The sequence below is a fragment of the Sorex araneus genome, chromosome X, assembly GCF_027595985.1.
Source record: "Sorex araneus isolate mSorAra2 chromosome X, mSorAra2.pri, whole genome shotgun sequence".
Taxonomy (NCBI): domain Eukaryota; kingdom Metazoa; phylum Chordata; class Mammalia; order Eulipotyphla; family Soricidae; genus Sorex; species Sorex araneus.
This window is the reverse complement of record NC_073313.1, coordinates 146310431-146330115: the sequence shown is the minus strand read 5'-3', so window position 1 is coordinate 146330115 and position 19685 is coordinate 146310431. Positions and strand designations below refer to the sequence as shown.

The window sequence follows — 19685 nt, the reverse complement described above, 5'->3', positions numbered from 1 at the left end:
AAATTATTTCTGAATTCTTTGCTTTGCATAATTGTTCCACCTAGAGTGGAACCAGCATCCTAAGGTAACCAAGGTAAATCCTCCTAAACCAACATCACATTATCTTTTAATTCTATTAGTTAACAAAAAGTGTCCAAGGCTAGCCACAACACATCTAAGTGAACCATATAATAATGAATCCCATGCACAGGGGGTGTTTTCAATATCTAATATTCCTAGAGACTTAAAGGGATTTCCTTTCCCGGATTTGCCCAGCTCCTGTTCACCGGCCATAGGAATGAGTCAGCACCCGCAGCCCCACCCCTCGTTATTCTAAAGTTGGAAATATGTAATTCCAAGGTTATTGTGTTAGTTGTATTCTTTAAAATGGGTTATCCAGTGCTGTTTCACAGAATTTTCAGCAGCTGGTGTAGTTTCTGTGCCCCACTAGTTTCGGCAACAAATTAGGACTAATGTCAGAAGCATCCAGTAAAACCTGCAACACAAAGCAAACCTGATATCTATAAGAATATTTGTCTTCGTTGGAATATGGTAGTCTATTTCCAGAATCAAGTTAACTTAGGAAGCACAATATGATTATCCTTAGCTCCAAAATATTCAGTTCAAACAATGGCTGAACATGGGAAAACGGGCGAAGATGCATCGATCACCTGCTTTCTTTAGTCTATGCAAGCCCTTTCTAACTGGGAATTCATTCCTCTGCTTGAAATCAGTTAGCCATGGACTGTAGATTGGAAGGTAACTGGGTTTGTCTTAGTTCACTCAGCTCACTGCTGCTCTGTCCTTGACTTGGGCTCATTCAATTTGCCCTTGAGCTATTTCTTGTTCTAAAAGGATTTAGAGTTTGTGGCTCCCTGCTCACTTACAGTGTGCCACTGATATATAGACTTTTGCTAGTACTGGCTCTGAATATATTTCCCACTTTAGTTTTTGCCTTCAGATCAGATTTCATAAAAGGAGATTTGCAAGTCTGGGGCACTGGTTTTCTACTTGCCTCTCCCTTTTCCTCACCTTCCATGTCCTTGTTCTGTTCCACCCATTCCTGGTAGGGTCATACTCCTTACCTTTCAAGTCAGTGACAGTTCCTTGTTTTATAGTGAGACTTTTTTTCAAAGACGAGGCTAGAATTACCCAGTGTATTTTATCATCAGATTCCCACAATGATTCTGTACTTAATTTAGTTTTTGATGCTTTTGGGGAGGTACCACAGGAGTACTCTTAGATTAACCCATTTCCTATAATCTTAGATCTGTCTATAGTTGATGTGGGTCACTAATTAATACTCCACAAATTTTGAGAGCTTCTAAAGTATTTTTATAGGTTCATAATGAAGATGATGACTCTACCCTCTCCTTATTGCTGTGTAACAGATGGTAGGTAGCTCTCCTACCTTATCTTTTATGCTGCAAATAAGATTTTCCAAAGTTTGTAAGAAGCCTAATCAGATGTTCACTACAACATATTGCATGATTAATAAATATGAGATTTATATTAAACAAATATGACTTTTATATTAAACAACAGAAATAGGGAATTGATGGAGAAAACATGTGATGTTGACGTGTGATCACTGGTCCTGTTGAGGCTCTGAATCATATTAAAGGTTAATGACAGAACAGTGAAACCATAAAGAAAAATACAGATAGTGGTGTAGGCATATCAGTAAATAGGGTGGAGAATGGTGCCTATTGAATTGAAGTAGTTTTAAAATTCAATAAAACTCAGAAACAACCAAAAGAGCCTGTGAAAAATCTCACAGAGAAAGTGCACATTAGTAACCAGCATGGCCCTAGGGTAAATGGAAGGTAGTAGTCAGGGTAAAGAAGTAACAAGCAGAAAAGTTATTTACAGTTTTTTTTTAATCTCCACTTGCACAAAACCTGAGAGGGAAATTGCACCTGTGCTTTGCAGAATCTTAGACAATGGAGTCATACATCTTTGACCCCAGGCAGAGAGATGATCCACCAGCATCCTGGGATTAGGTATAATATTGGTATGTGCCTGCACAAGGTGATGACAAAGACTTCCTCCATCGAGAATCTGAGTGCAGTCATACACTCAGACTCAGGGAGGAGATTTGAATAAAGAAATGAGGCTGGTTCTGGTGTGCATAGCTTCCGAAACTTAAAGACTGAGACAGTGAAAACAGGGCGAGACACTAGGAACTGTGAGAATAGAGAAACAACACTAATTTTTACTGAAAAGTCAGTACTGGTCAGACGGAACAAAAATTTGACCCAAATTCCATGTACACTGCAAAACCAGAACTTCCTACATGTGCTCTTACAGAACAACAATTGCTGACTGAAGCAGCAAAAGAGCCTGCTAAATTAGTGGAAAGGTTCCCAAACAACCAGGAAGGTTGACATTTAATAAATTAACAGTTTGATTATTTATTCTTTTTTTATTATTTATTTAACCACTCAGATTTGGATTTTACAGTGACAATGATAAGGTTGCACAAAGAACTGAAAAATCAATAGAATAGATCTCCGAAAAGAAAGAGAAAGTGTGAAAGAATTAGAAAACTGCAATCAGAGTTCACTGAACTGAAGAACATAGTGGGTGAACTAAAAATTCACTAAAATACATAAGCATTAGAGTGACAGAAGCCTAGGAATGACATAGTGTGCTTTAAAAACAAGATTCATAAAATTATCAATAAAAAGAAAATATATAAAGTAATAGAAATACAGTAAATATCAGATAATTGTGATATAAGTTTAATAGGAATGATAGCTAAGTTCTAAATTCTAGAATTCTCAGGAGAGAGTAAAATTGAAGAAATATTGGCCAAATAACATAGCTGAGAACTGTCTGATGATTGAGTCATACTTAGGCCCAAGAAGTTCAGAGTTTGAAACAAAATTAATTCAGTGGAAGGACTCCAAGGCAGTACATTGTTTTTAAAAAGATAAAAGCCAGAGAGAATCCTGAGAATAGCAAGAGCAAAGAAGAAACTAAAGTATAAAAGAATTCTAATAAGACGCATAAAGGGTCATTAACTTAAACTTTAAAGACAAGAAGAAAATAACATGACTTAACAAAAATGTTGAATAAAATAGATATCCCAACAATGATACTTTATCTAGCTAAATTATCATTCATTTTGGATGGAGGAACCAGTTGGGATGGGAGATGCATGCCGAAATTAGATAATGGACCAAACATGATGACCTCTCAGTGTCTGTGTTGCAAGCTATAATGCCCCAAAGTAGAGAGAGAGTATGGGGAATATTGTCTTCCATTGAGGCAGGGGGAGGGTGGGAAAGGAGGGTATACCCGGGATATTGGTGGTGGAGAATGTAGACTGGTGGAGGGATGGGTGTTTGGTCATTGTGAGATTGTAACCCAAACATGAAAACTTGTAACTATCTCACAGTGATTCAATAAAATTTAAAACATTTTTAAAACATTATCATTCATTTATTTTTAAGGAGAGATACAAAGCTCTACAAACAACTAAAGAATTCCATGATGGTTACACCATTTTTTTTTTCAAAAAGCACAGTCTTCTCCTTCAAAAGGCACATAAATAATTAAACATGCCAGTGAGCAATGAGCACACACAGCAAAAAGTCCTGCTTGGGAGTACTAAGACAGTAAAATTTTTTAACTGGTAAGAGGAACAGTGGGATTTTGTACAATGCACCTGAGGCTCACTTGTTAAGAGTCGATGCAGCATCAGAACTTCTGGGGGAAACTCATTACTACCATGGAAAACATCTTTAGAGGGAATGTTCAAGAAGCTGCAGTTGGAACCTGATCATTACTTAGAATTCAGATATATCAGTACAAGTGTAGAAAATAAAATATGGCCAAAGAAGTAAAGACAAAGTTCACAAGAACGCGAAATCCATACAAAATTATGCCAATGAGTTCTTCTATTTCAATAATCATGTTTAAATCAGTGGCTTGCATTCATTAATCAAAGGACATGAAGTAATAAGTCAAAAACAAACAACCATCTACTGATTCTTTTGCTTATAAAAGATTCAGATGAATGGTCATGATAAACACATGCTCAAAGTGAAAGACTAAATAATTTAAATAATTTAAATGATGAATCAGAAGATCATCAGGAAGTCAAATATTTACAGAGAACCTCATGCGACTGTCCAAAGTATTCAGGATTTATTTCTATTATGACAAAATAGTTAGGAAGCACTAACTATATAATCTGACCATCTAAATATTGACTTTCCTCCTCCAGAATTTCCAGGAATTCCATGACTTTTTTTTAGATTTTGATCTAGGATGTTCACATAAATTTTCTATTGCAGGTTATTAATATCCAAGAGCAAAGTGTAATATTTATATAATCTAAGGAGGTGGAAGAAATAGGAGGTCTGTGTCTCCTGTGTTGCTTATTGGTCACCTAAGTTATATCATGGAAATCTGTGACCTTCTAGAATTAATTTAGAATATAACAAATTTCAGTTTTACACTTCTCAGATGAAAAGCCATATATTTATTGGATAATGAACAAGGGTTATAGAATGCTCTTGTGAATATACTGATGTCATCTTTTTAAAAAATTTTATTTTAATTGTATAAAATTGTTCACAAATTTATTACATTTAATATTTCAACACCAATCCCACCACCATTATAGCTTCTCACCACCATGTTTCAAATGTTTCCATTCTGACTCTCAAACCCTGCCCCCAAAGCAGGACCTAAATAATTTATTTTGTACTGCTTGTTATGAACAATCCACTAAAAATGATCCAAAAATTTTCTTTAGGGGAAAGTGTGAGAATTGTAATATTTCACCCTAGAGCCATTAAGCCTTTGAATAAGAGATTACTAACAGATTGTTAAAGGTTGAGCCTTGTGTGTGTATGCTTCTCCCTGAGATGGGTTGCCTTCTACTTTACATCGCATCAAATGTGGTGTGCTACACTTGGTACATCAGTGGTGTAGAGTATAAGATGTCACATGGCTGCAAATGCAGTCACATGCTCCAGCAATTCTAAAATTTAAATATCGTGATACACCTGAGGTTAATTTTTTGTTGTTGTTGTTGTTAACTGGATGGTGACTTTGGGGTCCAGAGGCCTCTCTGCAGCTTGTTGCTCTTGTGTTGCTCTCTTCTAAGAGATTTATTTGTGAGTAGATCATGGCCATTAATGAGCTTTTATGGCACCAGAGGCAGTTGTTGGGCGTGACTGCCAAACTACCAGAAGCACAGGGAGATGGTGGGAGGTTGCCTATTCCTGACTCCATGTGAGTCTGGACATTTCAGTCACAAGTCCCACATAACTAAGTTTTTCAGCAGATTCCCTCATGGATGATGCTCGTCAGAACCTGTGGAGATTGGCCACGAGCATGGTGGTGATTGTGTTCTGGAGATTTTTGACTGTCTGGTCTTTGTTGGGGTTGGGAGGAGAACTGACCCGCCCCCCCACTCTGGGTTACCCCAGATGAGACATACTGGCATGGGGTGCAAGACATCTCTGCAACGTGTAGCTCTCCAATGTCGTCTTACGATGCAGTGGAAAGATTATGTTCTGCCTCTTTAACTGTGTCTTAAACTGTGTTTAAAATTCTTGCACTGTGAATGCAATCAAAGTGAAAGTAAAGTGAAATTTATTAGTTACACAGGCGGGGGGGCTAGGGGCGTGGGGGGGTTAGGGGTGTGGGGGTGCGGGGTGGAGCTATACTGGGATTCTTGGTGGTGGAATGTGTGCTCTGGTGAAGGGATGGGTATTCGAGCATTGTATAACTGAGATTTAAACCTGAAAACTTTGTAACTTTCCACATGGTGACTCAATAAAAAAATTAAAAAAAAATTTAAAAAAATTCTTGCACTCTGTAAGATTCAGTTTATTTGTACTTTGTTTTAAAAAAAGACAATGGTGTGATGTCAAACAGGTCAGTTTCATCCTAGTGAGTCTTGTATACTTCAACTATATATTGGCCCATCTAATCTTTATTATAAGCTAACCAAATGTATTAGTATTACTGAATGACTTATTCAATTTCATTTTATTCTATTTATATAATCAATTCATAGATATTTAATATTTATATTGTATTTATTTTAATTCATTATTCTTAGTAAGTATCCTAATAACTTTAGTCCTATTGGAGAAATATAAGACATAGAAAATAAACAATAGCAGCACAGTAATTTTACAGTGACTCTGTTATCATTTGAGTAATGTGATAATTCAGTTCAAATAAGTAGATTGTAACATTTATTTTAATTTTATTTTATTTTGATAAGGTTTACAATGATTTATTACATTCATTGTTCCCACACCAATACCACCACTATTACAACTTCCCACCACCGTTACTTTGAATTTTCCCGACCACCAGCCAACTCTGCCCCAGTAGCAGGTCCTAAATAATTTATCTTGTATTGCTTGTTATGAATAATTTTCTAAAATAATAAAAAAGATTTCTTTAGAAAATTCCTTAGAACGTGTGTGAAGATTGTTGTATCTCACCTTGGAACCTTTAACCTTTAAACCTATAAGAGATTACTAACATGTTACAGGTTGAGCCTTGTGTGCTAATACTTTCTTAATCAAGATTGGTTGCCTTCTACTTTACATTCCATCCAATGTGGTGTGCTACTGTTGGTACATCATTGGTGTAGAATATGAGATGTTCGCGGCCACATACCCCATGAATTCTAAAATTTTAAATAGGTTGATATAGCTAGAGTTAAAGTTTTAACTGGATGATGATTTTGGGGTCCAGTGGCTCTGCAGCTTGGTGATCTCTTCGAGATTTATTTATGAGTCTCTGGATCATGTCTGTTAATGAGTTTATATATTGTGTATTTATTTAAAAGACTTACCAAACCCTATCGCTTTCCTAATCCATGCTCTACATAAAATCTCTTTTGAGAAGACCCTTCCAGTTGCATCTTTGGAAACTTAAACCACTACTATAACTATTAACTGATTTAAAACTTTATATGCATTTTGCTTTAAAAGAAATGTATAACAATTGTTCCTCAAAAAATCAAGTACCTCGGAATCAGCTTAAGTAAGGAGGTAAAGGACTTGTATAATGAAAACTACAAAATGCTACTTCAGGAAATAAAAGAAGACATGAGGAAATGGAAAAATATCTCCTGCTCATGGATTGGAAGAATTAATATAGTCAAAATGGCAATACTCCCCAAAGCATTGTACAAATTCAATGTGATCCCTATAGGGATACCCTTATCATTCTTCAAAGAAATGGAGCAAGCATTCCTGAAATTCATATGGAACAATAAGCCCCCACGAATAGCTAAAGCAATTCTTGGGAAAAAGAAAATGGGAGGAATCAATCTCCCCAATTTCCAACTCTACTACAAAGCGGTAGCCATTAAAACAGCTTGGTACTGGAACAAAGGCAGAGCAGCAGACCAATGGAACAGGGTTGAATACTCTGACATACACCCCCAAATATATGATCATCTAATCTTTGATAACGGAGCAAAAAATGTGAAGTGGAGCAAGGAAAGCATGTTTAACAAATTGTGCTGGCAAAACTGGACAGCTACATGCAAAAAAAATGGGCTTAGACCTCCACCTATCACCATGTATAAAAGTCAGATCAAAATGGATTAAAGACCTCAACATCAGACCAGAATCCCTAAGGTACACTGAAGGAAGACAAGGTCGGCAAAACCCTCCACGACATTGAAGCCAAAGGTATCTTCAAAGCTGACATGCCACTGGCCAAGCAAGTGAAAACAGAGATAAATAAATGGGACTATCTCAAACTAAGAAGCTTCTGCATGTTCAAGAGAAACAGTGACCAAAGTAAAAAGACAATCTACATAATGGGAAAAGATATTTACGCAGTACCCATCCAATAAAGGGTTGATAACAAGGATATACAATGCACTGGTTGAACTTCACAAGAAGAAAACTGCCAACCCGATCAAAAAATGGGGTGATGAAATGAATAGAAACTTTCCCAAAGAAATCCGAAAGGCCGACAGGCACATGAGAAAATGTTCAACATCACTAATCATCAGGGAGATGCAGATCAGAACAACAATGAGATATCATCTCACACCACAGAGACTGGCCCACATTCCAAAAAAACACAAAAGCAACCGGTGTTGGCATGGATGTGGGGAGAAAGGGACTCTTCTTCACTGCTGGTGCGAAATGCCGACTGGTTCAGCCCTTTTGGAAAACAATATGGACGATTCTCAAAAACTTAGAAATTGAGCTTCCATTTGATCCAGCAATACCACTCCTGGGAATATATCCCAGAGAGGCAAAAAGGTATAGTATAGATGACATCTGCATTTCTATGTTCATTGCAGCACTGTTTACAATAGCCACAATCTGGAAAAAACCAGAGTGCCCCAAAACAGATGACTGGTTAAAGAAACTCTGATACATATTCATAATGGAATACTATGTAGCTGTCAGAAAACATGAAGTCATGAAATTTGCATATAAATGGATCAACATGGAAAGTATCATGTTGAGTGAAATGAGTCAGAAAGAAAGAGACAGACATAGAAAGATTGCACTCATATGCGGAATATAATATAACTGAGAAGTACAAGGTTGCAGTGATGCAATTTCTGGCAGATATTTCTCTGAACTTAGTTACTAAAATAGTAAAATACAGAAACCCAAAACAGTGATGCTGCTAGTGCGGTCACTCGACCTCGTATTTCTTCATTCTCAGCAATGGAAAACAAATTATCAAATGCTTCCTTTTCAGCAGGTCCGACTTTAGGGGGGAGAAACTCCAAACAATAATTGTGAGTGTTGTTGAAATATTGAATACAATCAAATTAAAGTGAAAGTAAAGTGAAATTTATCAGTTACACAGGCGGGGGGGGGCTAGGGATGTGGCTGGGCAGGTTGGAGCTATACTGTGATTCTTGGTGGTGGAATATGTGCACTGGTGAAGGGATGGGTGTTCGAACATTGTATAACTGAGACTTAAACCTGAAAACTTTGTAACTTTCCACATGGTGACTCAATGAAAAAATTAAAAAAATAAAAAATTAAAAGAAATGTGTAATATATATCTGCATCTTCATTATTATGTATGCTTTATGCTATCACACATTCACATATAGAAAAAAGTTCATAAACCCATCATGTGCTTTTATTTGCATGCCTTTGCCAGCACAAATACATGAATGCACATATGTGTATAAGCAGGTTTTTTGTGCATATACTGAGTATTTCTTATAAGTTCTCTATAGCACCAGAGTTTCTGAGTGGCTTTAGAAAATAGAGACCAAATAACTCCAAATATAAGAGACAATATAATAGTCAATTACTATAATAAAAGCTTAGAGCATTAAGAGAACATTATTTTCTTTGTGTTTTTTATTATGAACATATGAACATATTTATCCTCTTTATATAAGAATATATGTAAACATTATGGATGTAATTTATGGAGTTTTCAAGTATCCTCAAGCTTAAAAAAAATTTTCAATTTAACTGTCCTGTTATCATTCAAGTCCAAAATTAAAATTACCTCTCTAAGATTATATAATGAATTAGTGATATACCTGAACAAAACTCAAGTCTTGTGACTTCCACTCAATGCTCTCTCCATTTTCTGCGATACAAACATTTTTGCTGAGAATAGATTAACTATAAATCTCCAACAACCAACAGAGTGAATGATGCATTAATAGATACACAGTAGATACTACACGACAAAGCACTGACATTGGTTTTACTGGACTTTGCGGTTATTCATAAATACATGTAAAGAATATGTGTGCTTTGGGACAGCTTCTTTTAATAGCTTCTTTTAATGTTTGGGACAAGGCATGTCAGTAGTAAGTCCAATTGTCTGAATTGCAAATCCAGAAACATTTTCATACATTTTTCTTTTATAATATCCCTCCTGCAGAATCTAAAATTCCTCTGGGAACCTTATCCCATTTACCATGAAAATCTTCCTTGGAAAACGAGTGTAATATAGTATTCTATACTTGCTTGTTCTGGTAGAAGAATAATATATGCCTTAGAAAAGTAGACTACTCCTACTGTGACCTTACCTCACTAGTTAAGATAAATTAGACTTAAGAATTGTAGTAGTGGGGCTGGAGCAATAGCGCAGCGGGTAGGGCGTTTGCCTTGCACGCAGCCGACCCAGGTTTAAATTTAGCATCCCATCTAGTCCCCCGAGTGCCACCAGGAGTAATTCCTGAGTGCATGATCAGGAGTAACCCCTGTGCGTTGCCAGGTCTGACCCTAAAAGCAAAAAAAAAAAAGAAAGAATTTCAGCAGTGTCATTATTGTTGGGTGTCCCACTTCAACAACAACTGTGGTGGTGGAAGTAGACTCATTAGAGTTGGAAACAGTATGCCTTATAGGAACAGATGCCAAAAGCTCAGTAGCACTCATAACACCATCTTTTCTATGCATTTCAGTCTTCAATTGCAGAAGAGAAAAGCTTTTAGCAAATTATGCTTTTTTTGTTCAAGTAATGCCCTTTGATATAGTAAAAGGTGTAGTGGCATGTATATATTAGTGGTTTTATTTTCCATATGTTAAATGAAGATTATAATACCTACTTAAAACATTGCTGAGATGATTAATTTAAATATTATATGGACAATTGATAGTATGAACAGATTTATAGTATATATGTTAAAGAGTAGATTTTGTCCCTCAGGGGCCTCCAATTACATGTTTTTCTGGTAATTATCTTTCAAAAAAACTACCTTTGGAATGAATGCTGGGATTTTAAAAAAAACTGTTTAAATGTGGGGGCCTGAGAGATAAATAGTTCAATAGGTTGGAGCACATGCTTTGTATCCAGGAAGCACTGATTCAGTTTCCAATACTGGGAGCAACCCTAAGCACAGCAGGTTGTGACCCCCAAAAGATTCTTTTAAAATTTTTACTTATTTCACTCCTTTTACCCATTTGTTATTTTTTTTTACTGTACAGGTATTGCATAATTGGTTGTGGTTGCACTTGTGGCACGAGGGATTATCACAACATTGCTGGAAAGTTCATTTGGTGATGTGGGATGTTCTCAGGATTCAACTTGCAGCTTCATACAAGGCAGGCATTCTATATACTAAGCCATCTTTCCAGGCATAATTTTTTTTCCGAGTATTTTTTCCTCTTTTGTTTTTTATTGAATCACCGTGAGAACAATTACAGGGCTTTCAGGATCAAGTCTCAGTCATACAATGATCAAACACCCATCCCTTCACCAGTGAACATGTTCCACCACCAAGAACCCCAGCCATAACCCCGTTCCCACTCCCTCCTTGTCTGTGTGGCAGATGATTTTCACTTTAGTCTCTCTTTACTTTGATTATATTCAATTTTTGACAGAAACCCACTGTTATTATTTGGAGTTTCTCCCCCAACAATCAGACCTGTCAAAATGGCATCATTAGATCATACGTTTTCTATTGTTGATAACAAAGAGCATATGATGTTGCATGGTCGCAAAAGCGGCCACCCAGTTTTGGGATTCTGGTATTTTAGTAATTAAGCCCAGAGGTATTTCTGCCAGCAGCCACTGCATTCTGAGATTGGTTTGTGTGCCTCTGGGATCATGGTTGTTCAGGAGCGGTGGAGCTGTTCGTTGGCAGCTGCTCGGGATCTCATTTGGGCGGGAAGCAGGCCGGTTCTGCCCCCCCCCCCCATCGAGAGATTCCCCATGCGTCCCATCACTACAATCTCCTACCTCTCTGTCCAATTGGCTCTGAAATTGGCTCAGTCGCCATGCTGCCTCAAAGGAGAAAAGGCCATGGGACAAAAACTCTTCCCCATCCCGGGGCTGCACGGGGCCATAGCTTAGTTTACAGTCCATGAGTATATCTGCCAGCAGCCGCTGCATTCCGAAATTGGTTTCTGTGCCTCTGGGATAATGGCCACTCAGGGGTGGTGGAGCCATTCCTGAGGAGCTTTTTGTATATCAGGAAAGATTTGGAGAAATAGTCCCAGTCCCACATACCGGAGCCATATTAGTAGAAGCTCAGTGTCGCTGGGACTCCATCTGGAGTGGCTGCACCTTCTCCATCTGGCACTCCGGTGTTGTTGGCCTGGTCTGGGGTCCGGAGCATTCTCCGGCTTGTGGTGCCTGCCAGCCTGGATTCTTCACTGCTGGCTGCTGCGGCAAGATGGCGCTGGGGGCGGGTTGAGGGCATGACTTCCGGGGGCAGGGGCGGGCTGGAAGCTGGGATGTGCCTCCCAGTTGCAGTGCTGCCACACAGTTTGGAGAAATGGTCCGAGTCCCACACACCGGAGCCATATTAGTAGAAGCTCAGTGTTGCCGGGACTCCATATGGAGAAGGCGGGAATGCTGCACCTTCTCCATCTGGCAGCCTGGTGTTGTTGGCCTCGTCTGGGGTCCGGAGCATTCTCTGGCTTGCAGTGCCCGCTGGCCCAGATTCTTCACTGCTGGCTGCTGCGGCAAGATGGCGTCAGGCATGATTTTTTTTTTTATAATTTATTTATTTTTAATTAGAGAATCACCGTGAGGGTACAGTTACAGATTTATACACTTTTGTGCTTATACTTCCCTCATACAAAGTTCGGGAACCCATCCCTTCACCAGTGCCCATTCTCCACCACCCGTAAGTAAACCCGGCGTCCCTCCCACCCTCCCCAATCCCATCTCCCCCCCACCCCACCCTGCCACTGTGGCAGGGCATTCCCTTCTGTTCTCTCTCTCGAATTAGCTGTTGTGGTTTGCAATAAAGGTGTTGAGTGGCCGCTGTGCTCAGTCTCTGGCCCTCATTCAGCCCGCAACTCCCTTCCCCCACATGGCCTTCAACTACAACGTAGTTGGTGATCGCTTCTCTGAGTTGCCCTTTCCCAGGAACGTGAGGCCAGCCGCGAAGCCATGGGGTCAACCTCCTGGTACTTATTTCTACAGTTCTTGGGTATTAGTCTCCCACTCTGATATTCTATATACCATAGATGAGTGCAGTCTTTCTATGTCTGTCTCTCTCTTTCCGTCAGGCATGATTTTTTAAAATCTCCTTCAAGCACATATTTTTTTTACTTCTTTGTCAAAGTTAAATAAAGGAAAAAGAGAGGATAAAAGCTTTATGATATGATTATTACTTTGTATTTTACATAAAATAATTTACTAAAATATGTGTGTTTTTTGTCTAATCTGTATAGTACAGACTGAACAAAGTGAGAGGGAAGCTAAGCTGTAGTTAAATTTATGCAGTAGTTTTCCTGTTATTAATTAACAATTGGTCTTCAGTTATTTATTTCTCCTATTTAATACCGCATACATTCATTGAGTGACAAAAAAGGACTCTTTTAATTTCTGACCTATTCAGTAAGCAAATTAGAAAACATACAACAGTAAATTTGACAAAAAAATAAAGATCAGATACTGGGATTAAGGAGTGGGATAAAGGGATGTGCACATTCAGGCGAAGGCAAACTTTAAGCAAGAGAAATTCTTGTTTTAAATTAGAAGAATATGTTTTTTTCCTTTTAATCTTGTGAAGATATGTGCATTTGTTTATCACTGTTCCACTTATACATTCATTCACACTTTATTGAATTTATTCATACAAAGTACATATGACAAGACTCTGTTAATAGCATGAGAGCAAAGCCTTTGTAAAATATGTTTTTCAGTAACATTGTTGTTTTTGAACAGTGGTTATCCAGATATCTCTGTATCTAAGAATTATATGTATTTTATATTTCTATGCATCTTTGATAAATTCACATGTGCATGGCAGCAATTTTTTTATTCCAATGACTCACTTTCTTTTGATGTGACTATGTTCATGAAACATAGACTTCCTCTTTGATTTTTATAACATGAAGGTTTGTGGCTTAATCACTAGCAATTATAAAATCTATAAGTTATCTTTTTACCATTTTTTGCCTGTGCTGTTGTCATGACATATATTTACCATACTTGCTGAAGTATAAATGATTGCATAGTTACTGGAGTCGAGAAAGGAAACATTGCCAGAGTTCAACTCTGCAAACTCCTTCGGACTGTAAGTCTTCAACATTCCCTGGCCAAAGCATCCTTCATTTTCTTTTTTTCACTCTTTCTATCTTTTTCCCCAGAAAAAAATAAGCGAGTAAATCTAGTAAAGTTTTACCAGTATTGCTGATGAAAGTACAGCTGTGGAAAATAAACAAATATACTATTGGGTTTCATGCCGTTTAATAGACTTAATAAACTAGGTTTAATAGATTCTGTGTTTTTATCCACATCTCTGATATATAAGGGTATATATTCATGCATTTTCTGCTTAGAACTACTCGAGAAGACTAACTCTTAAAACACATTTATTGTATTTCTTCTAGGGAAACAGAAGTATCTTTGTGCCAGCAGAAATGATTGCACCATTGATAAATTCCGAAGAAAAAATTGTCCATCTTGTCGTCTTCGGAAATGCTATGAAGCAGGGATGACTCTGGGAGGTATGAAGAATGTCTTCTTTTTTGTCCTCATCTAATCCTCTTATTGTCTCATGAAACAAAATTTATCTCCTTTTTTCCACCATTTTTATTAATGTCACTATGTAAAATACTGTTAATGATAGTCTCATGCATCCATCTTTCTAACGCCACACTTAACTTGATTGTTCACATTCCTACACAGATATCCCATGGGCACCTCCCAATCACCAATTTCCAGTTGTTTCCTTTGGTTGTCTGTTGCCTCCTGACTGTACCTTTATGTATCACATATAAGAAAGATTATCCTGTATATGTTCCTTCCATTTGGATTGACTTCACTGGAATATATCCTTAAATTACATTCACATAGTAGAAAATTACATTATATAATCTTTTATTGCATACATAGCATTCTATTGTGTATATTTGCCACAACTATGCTCCATAGTTGGACATTTGGATTGTTTGCATATTCTGACTATTGTACTAAGTGCTACAATAAGCACAATATGCCCTTTCAAATAATGTTGTTGTATTTGGATAATAGATGCCACATTTCTCCCTTTAATGTTCTCAAGGATGCTAGCTATGCTCTGACCCCTTCATAAATAAAGTGGTCATTTGTTGGTGCTTTTTGAAATAAACAACCATGCTACTTCCTCCTTTGGGGCTCAGTATATAAGCAAAAGGACTAAAGTGGTTTCAGGGTCCATAATTGGATAAATAAGAGTGGATTTGACCATGAAGAGTTGTCAGAGAAATAACTACTCTGACTTTATGATGTTTAATTGTGGCAAAAAATGAGAGAACTTTGGAATACAGAATAATCACAGGTTCAGAATGACCCAGGCATATGTTGGCCCTGAAAACACAGGAGTATCTCCATTAGTTAGATGGTACCTAGGTTGTAGGGCTAGTCACCTGGAATGAAATGCTGATTGTCTTTGGATTCTGTGACTAGACAGTCAAGCAGTGCTAATTTCCTGTCTCACGTTCTCCCAGGAATGAGCAGCCCTTTTAGTGAGTTCCTTTTATTTGGAGATCTAATGATAATTTAAGAAACCATTTTTTCCTTAGCATAGTGACTTAACAGATGTAAAATGCTTCTCTTTCAAGAGCAATCCCCAATTGTACGGGTATCTATTCCCCACTCTATCCTGAGTGTTGTCACAACTTCAGAAAAAACCTAGATGATATGTAATGACCCTCCAAGTTATTTATTTATTTATATTCATATATGCTCCAGGACAAAGTTGTTCTTGTTCCTTGCTGCTTCCAAAATTAAGCAAATTTCATTAAAAAAAAAGCTTATTAGTCAATTTTGATTTGCAAATGAAATCTGAAGATACACAAACTAAATGCCTGAAACTTTAGCCACAATATCTGATTACTTAACATCCTGGAAAATCAAGTGCCTAAAATTCAGCCCCTCCCACCCTGACATCCTCCCACACGCTAATTTAGAGCAGCATTTCTTAAACCTCTTCCACTGACAACTCTTTTGCAGTGAGAATAGAGGACCGGGAAAGCTCTTCCAGAAGCACCTTGATTTCATTATGCATTTGAATTTTAAATTAATATCAGTCATTTCATATTCAGAGACATTTTAACATTGCCAAAATTTTCAACTCCCACATTCAGTTAAACAACCTCATATGTGATTAAACAGTTTTAAAATGTAAGATTTAGAGCACCTGTCTATTTTTGATTCTGCGGTGTTCAATATATCCACTCCTGTGTCTGCCTATGTGCATATCTACAGCAATAAAATATAATCTGCTAACGTTTCATCTGCAAAGGGCTATCCTCATTCTCAAAAATCAGCAATCTTTAAAGAAAATCATAGTTCTACAAACGAATTTATTGATGTTCAATTTCAGACAATTTTAACAGAAGCATCTCAAGTAGTGTCTAGTACTCTCAGACATCAGAAGAATGTATTGTGTAAGTGCTTTTCCAGTTACATCAATTGAGACTCAAATATCAGGAAAAAATGCAGTCTCATTCTTATTTCTTGGCGTACTCGAGGAAAATACTACAAATCTGGTGAAACGGATAGAATCAGAAGTGGTGCAACTTAATATTGAGAAAATTTGACAAAGGTATTGATAAGGAAACTCTTTTTCTCCTTTTAAACGCTATGACCTAATGGTGAGAGTTCTATTATACTTGAACCTCAATTGTTTATCCACAATTGTATAAATTATGTATACAGATAGGGGTCTCCCATATAGAGAATCTCATTTTCCATCCATTGATAAGAATTTTAAGCAAGTCTTTTTTGATGCATGCAAATTTTAATAATAATGAAAGTACTCATAACCTTTTAAGTCCAAAATTTAAAATTCATGTCACAGCTAACACCCTTGGTTATATTGCAGTTTGTGATTTAACTACAGTAAACTTATAAATAGCAGTCTATATATAATAGACTGACTCTTGCTCACTCCCAAGCACCTAGTATGGTCTGCTGGTAATGCCTGAGTGAAAGGCCAGGAGTACGTCCTTAGAAATCCGTGTGTGACCCAAAAACTGAAGAAAAAGCTCCAACAATCAGAGCATCTACAAAAATCACTAGTAATCACCTCACAATGAAAGTACCACCAGATCATTTCTGGAATCATATTCTAGTGAGTCAAATATTATATTCAGCTACCATCTCAGAAAAAATGGTTGTAGTTATCCTTTACACAAAATTAAAAAGTAAAATATTCCAGAATGGGAATTAATGGGTGAACAGGCACTAGTGCTTCAGTTATACTGGTGATATGAGCGAGTGGTATAGACATATACACAAAACACATTCAACAAAACTGAAAACATGAGATTTAAGCTGCAACCGTGTAATATGCCTGTCAACTTGACAGGCAGGGATAGGGCAAGGATTCAGGGTGAGGAAGAAATATGGAAACATTGGTGGAGAGTATTGGACTCTGGTAGTAGTAAAATATTATATGCCTAAAACTCAACTATTAACAACTTTGTAAATCACAGTTATTAAAATAAGCATGTTGTAATTGAACCGCAAGAAAAAGAAAAATAGAATCTTCGTTATTCTAAACTCATCTATTTTCTGCTTCATTTCTGTAAGTCTTCCTTGGTGTAAGTTTTTAACTTGACAATTCAGTGATTTTACAAGTTTAAATCAACAATGGATAAATATAAAAAAGCATCAGTATAGGTGTATTTTCAGAACTGAGATTTGCCTCTCACAGAGTTTGGGTTTTAGGCTGCATGATCTGACTAAACTGAATTTTTCTGCAGTGTTTTATCTATTATTTGATGATAGGGAAAGTTAAAACACAAACTTCTCCTTCCTGCTTCTAGGTTTATCTACCTGTTTCTCACTCCTACCTTCCATTCTACCTTGCTCCTTCTTTCTTTCATTTAGTAACTTATTGACAATAGCATCAACTATTCTAGTTCTGATGTTGCAGTATTCCAAAGTAAGTTTCCAAGCCCCTCTGTCACTGAAATTTTTTGAAATTTGAATATTATAGTTTATGCTCTATGTTTATACTAGTTTTGACAATTATAGTATTTGTTATCTCATCTTACCACCACCAAAATATCCAAATTCCTCCACCAGTGCCTAGTGATTTTTCTGTATTTCTCTCCCCCATGCTTTTCTCTCCCCAAACCTGGTATTCTAATTTTTTAATCCAATGCCCAGGGTTTTTTATCGTTTGATGTAATATATATGCTTGAAATTTTGTTTCTGTATGTACCATAGAAGAGTAAAATCATCTTGTACTTGTCCTTATCCGTCTGATTTGTTTTGCTCAACATGATATTCTCCAGTTCCATCCAAACTGCTGTGAAAGCACATGAATTATTTTTTTCTTATGGCTGTGTAGTATGCCATTATATAGATTATACCACAGATTTTTTAGATTTGAAAATTATTTTATGTTTTAAAACTTATTTTTGTTAAAACACCCCAATATACAAAGTTTTTAATAATACATTTGTTTCAGACATTCAGTGTTCCAAACCACCAGTGTTACCAATGTCCTCAGTTTACCTCCCAACCCCAGTATGCCCTTAGGCACATAACAAATTTACTTCATATAACTTGCTCCAAAAAACTTAAATAAATGGGAAATAAAATGATCAGAAAAATAAATCAATAAAAGCCAATTTGTGATGGCTATATTATTTTTACCTATGCAAATAAGGAAAATAAAGCATTTTATGCAACATAATAAAATGTCAATTCTCATTTACATAAGTAACTTTTCAACTCTGAAATTTAGTGCACTGTTTTATTTTGTACTTGGATATCATTATGGTAATAATCATTTCTTGCCTATCATTAATAAAACTTTTTAAAAATCCTGTGCTAATATATTTAGCCCTATTTTTAACTTTATCTGCCACCCAGTTAAAAGTTTAACTCCAGTTGTGCTGCCCATTTAAAACTTCTGGATTTTCTGGAGTACACAACAGATATCTCTAAACTCCACAACACTGACAATCCAGTAGGAGCACACAAGATTAAATGGGATGTAATTTAGAAGCCAACCAATCTCCACTAACAAAAACATTAACACAGAAGGCTTAACTTTGTAACAACATCTTAGTAATCTCTCAGACAACGGCTCAATGTCTCCATGGTGAGAGACTATGGAGATACTTTTTACTAATTTTCTTCTAAAGAAATTTTTTTATCATTCCATTAGCAACTTTTGGTAACAAGCAATATAAACTAAAATAGTGTGCCTTGCTAAAGGAGCAGATTTGAGGGGTGGTTGAGAAAATTGGAGATAATAGTGGGTTTAAATTTATGGCAGGACCTCTCCATAGCAAAGCAATCTGTGGCCCTGAACAATTGTCTGGCCCTTGCCAGTGGACTGCAGGCACTGAGCAGGTTGTATAGTGCAAAAAAGGGCTGAGGGTTCTTTAGCAGTAGTGCCTGGTGATATTGAAAGATAAAAATGTTTAATATTTAGATATATTAACTATTTCAGGGAGTCATTCTATGAGATAACCTTTTATCACTTGAATCTCTTTTCTACTCTCACTGTATACTCTTTGAATAATGAAAATTTTGTGTGTTTCAATGATGATTTTTAGAAATAACCTGTTGGCAAGTAAATTGCTATGATGAGCTAAGTGAAAATTTGACGTCTTAAATGTCTTTAAAATAATGGCCATTGGAAGATTTCTTGTTTGATTTTCATTATTGAAGTTTTTAAATGACTAATCTGGATAATAGTTTGCGATGTATATTGGATACTGTTAAAATTAAGAAAAATAATTCAAAATTATTTCAAACGGAAGCAATTGCTTCCGTTTGAAATAAGTTTTTTTAAACATTTTGAA

The 19685-nt window shown here is 36.6% G+C and overlaps 1 protein-coding gene across 1 annotated transcript in view; it reads left to right on the top strand.

Annotated features, from left to right (window-relative positions):
* The window catches only part of AR (androgen receptor), a 209103-nt gene that overhangs the window by 149771 nt on the left and 39647 nt on the right, over window positions 1-19685 (top strand). The window contains exon 3 of the mRNA XM_055120752.1: window positions 14265-14381. Within this exon, the coding sequence (XP_054976727.1) occupies window positions 14265-14381 (117 nt within the window). The remainder of the gene's footprint in view (window positions 1-14264; window positions 14382-19685) is intronic.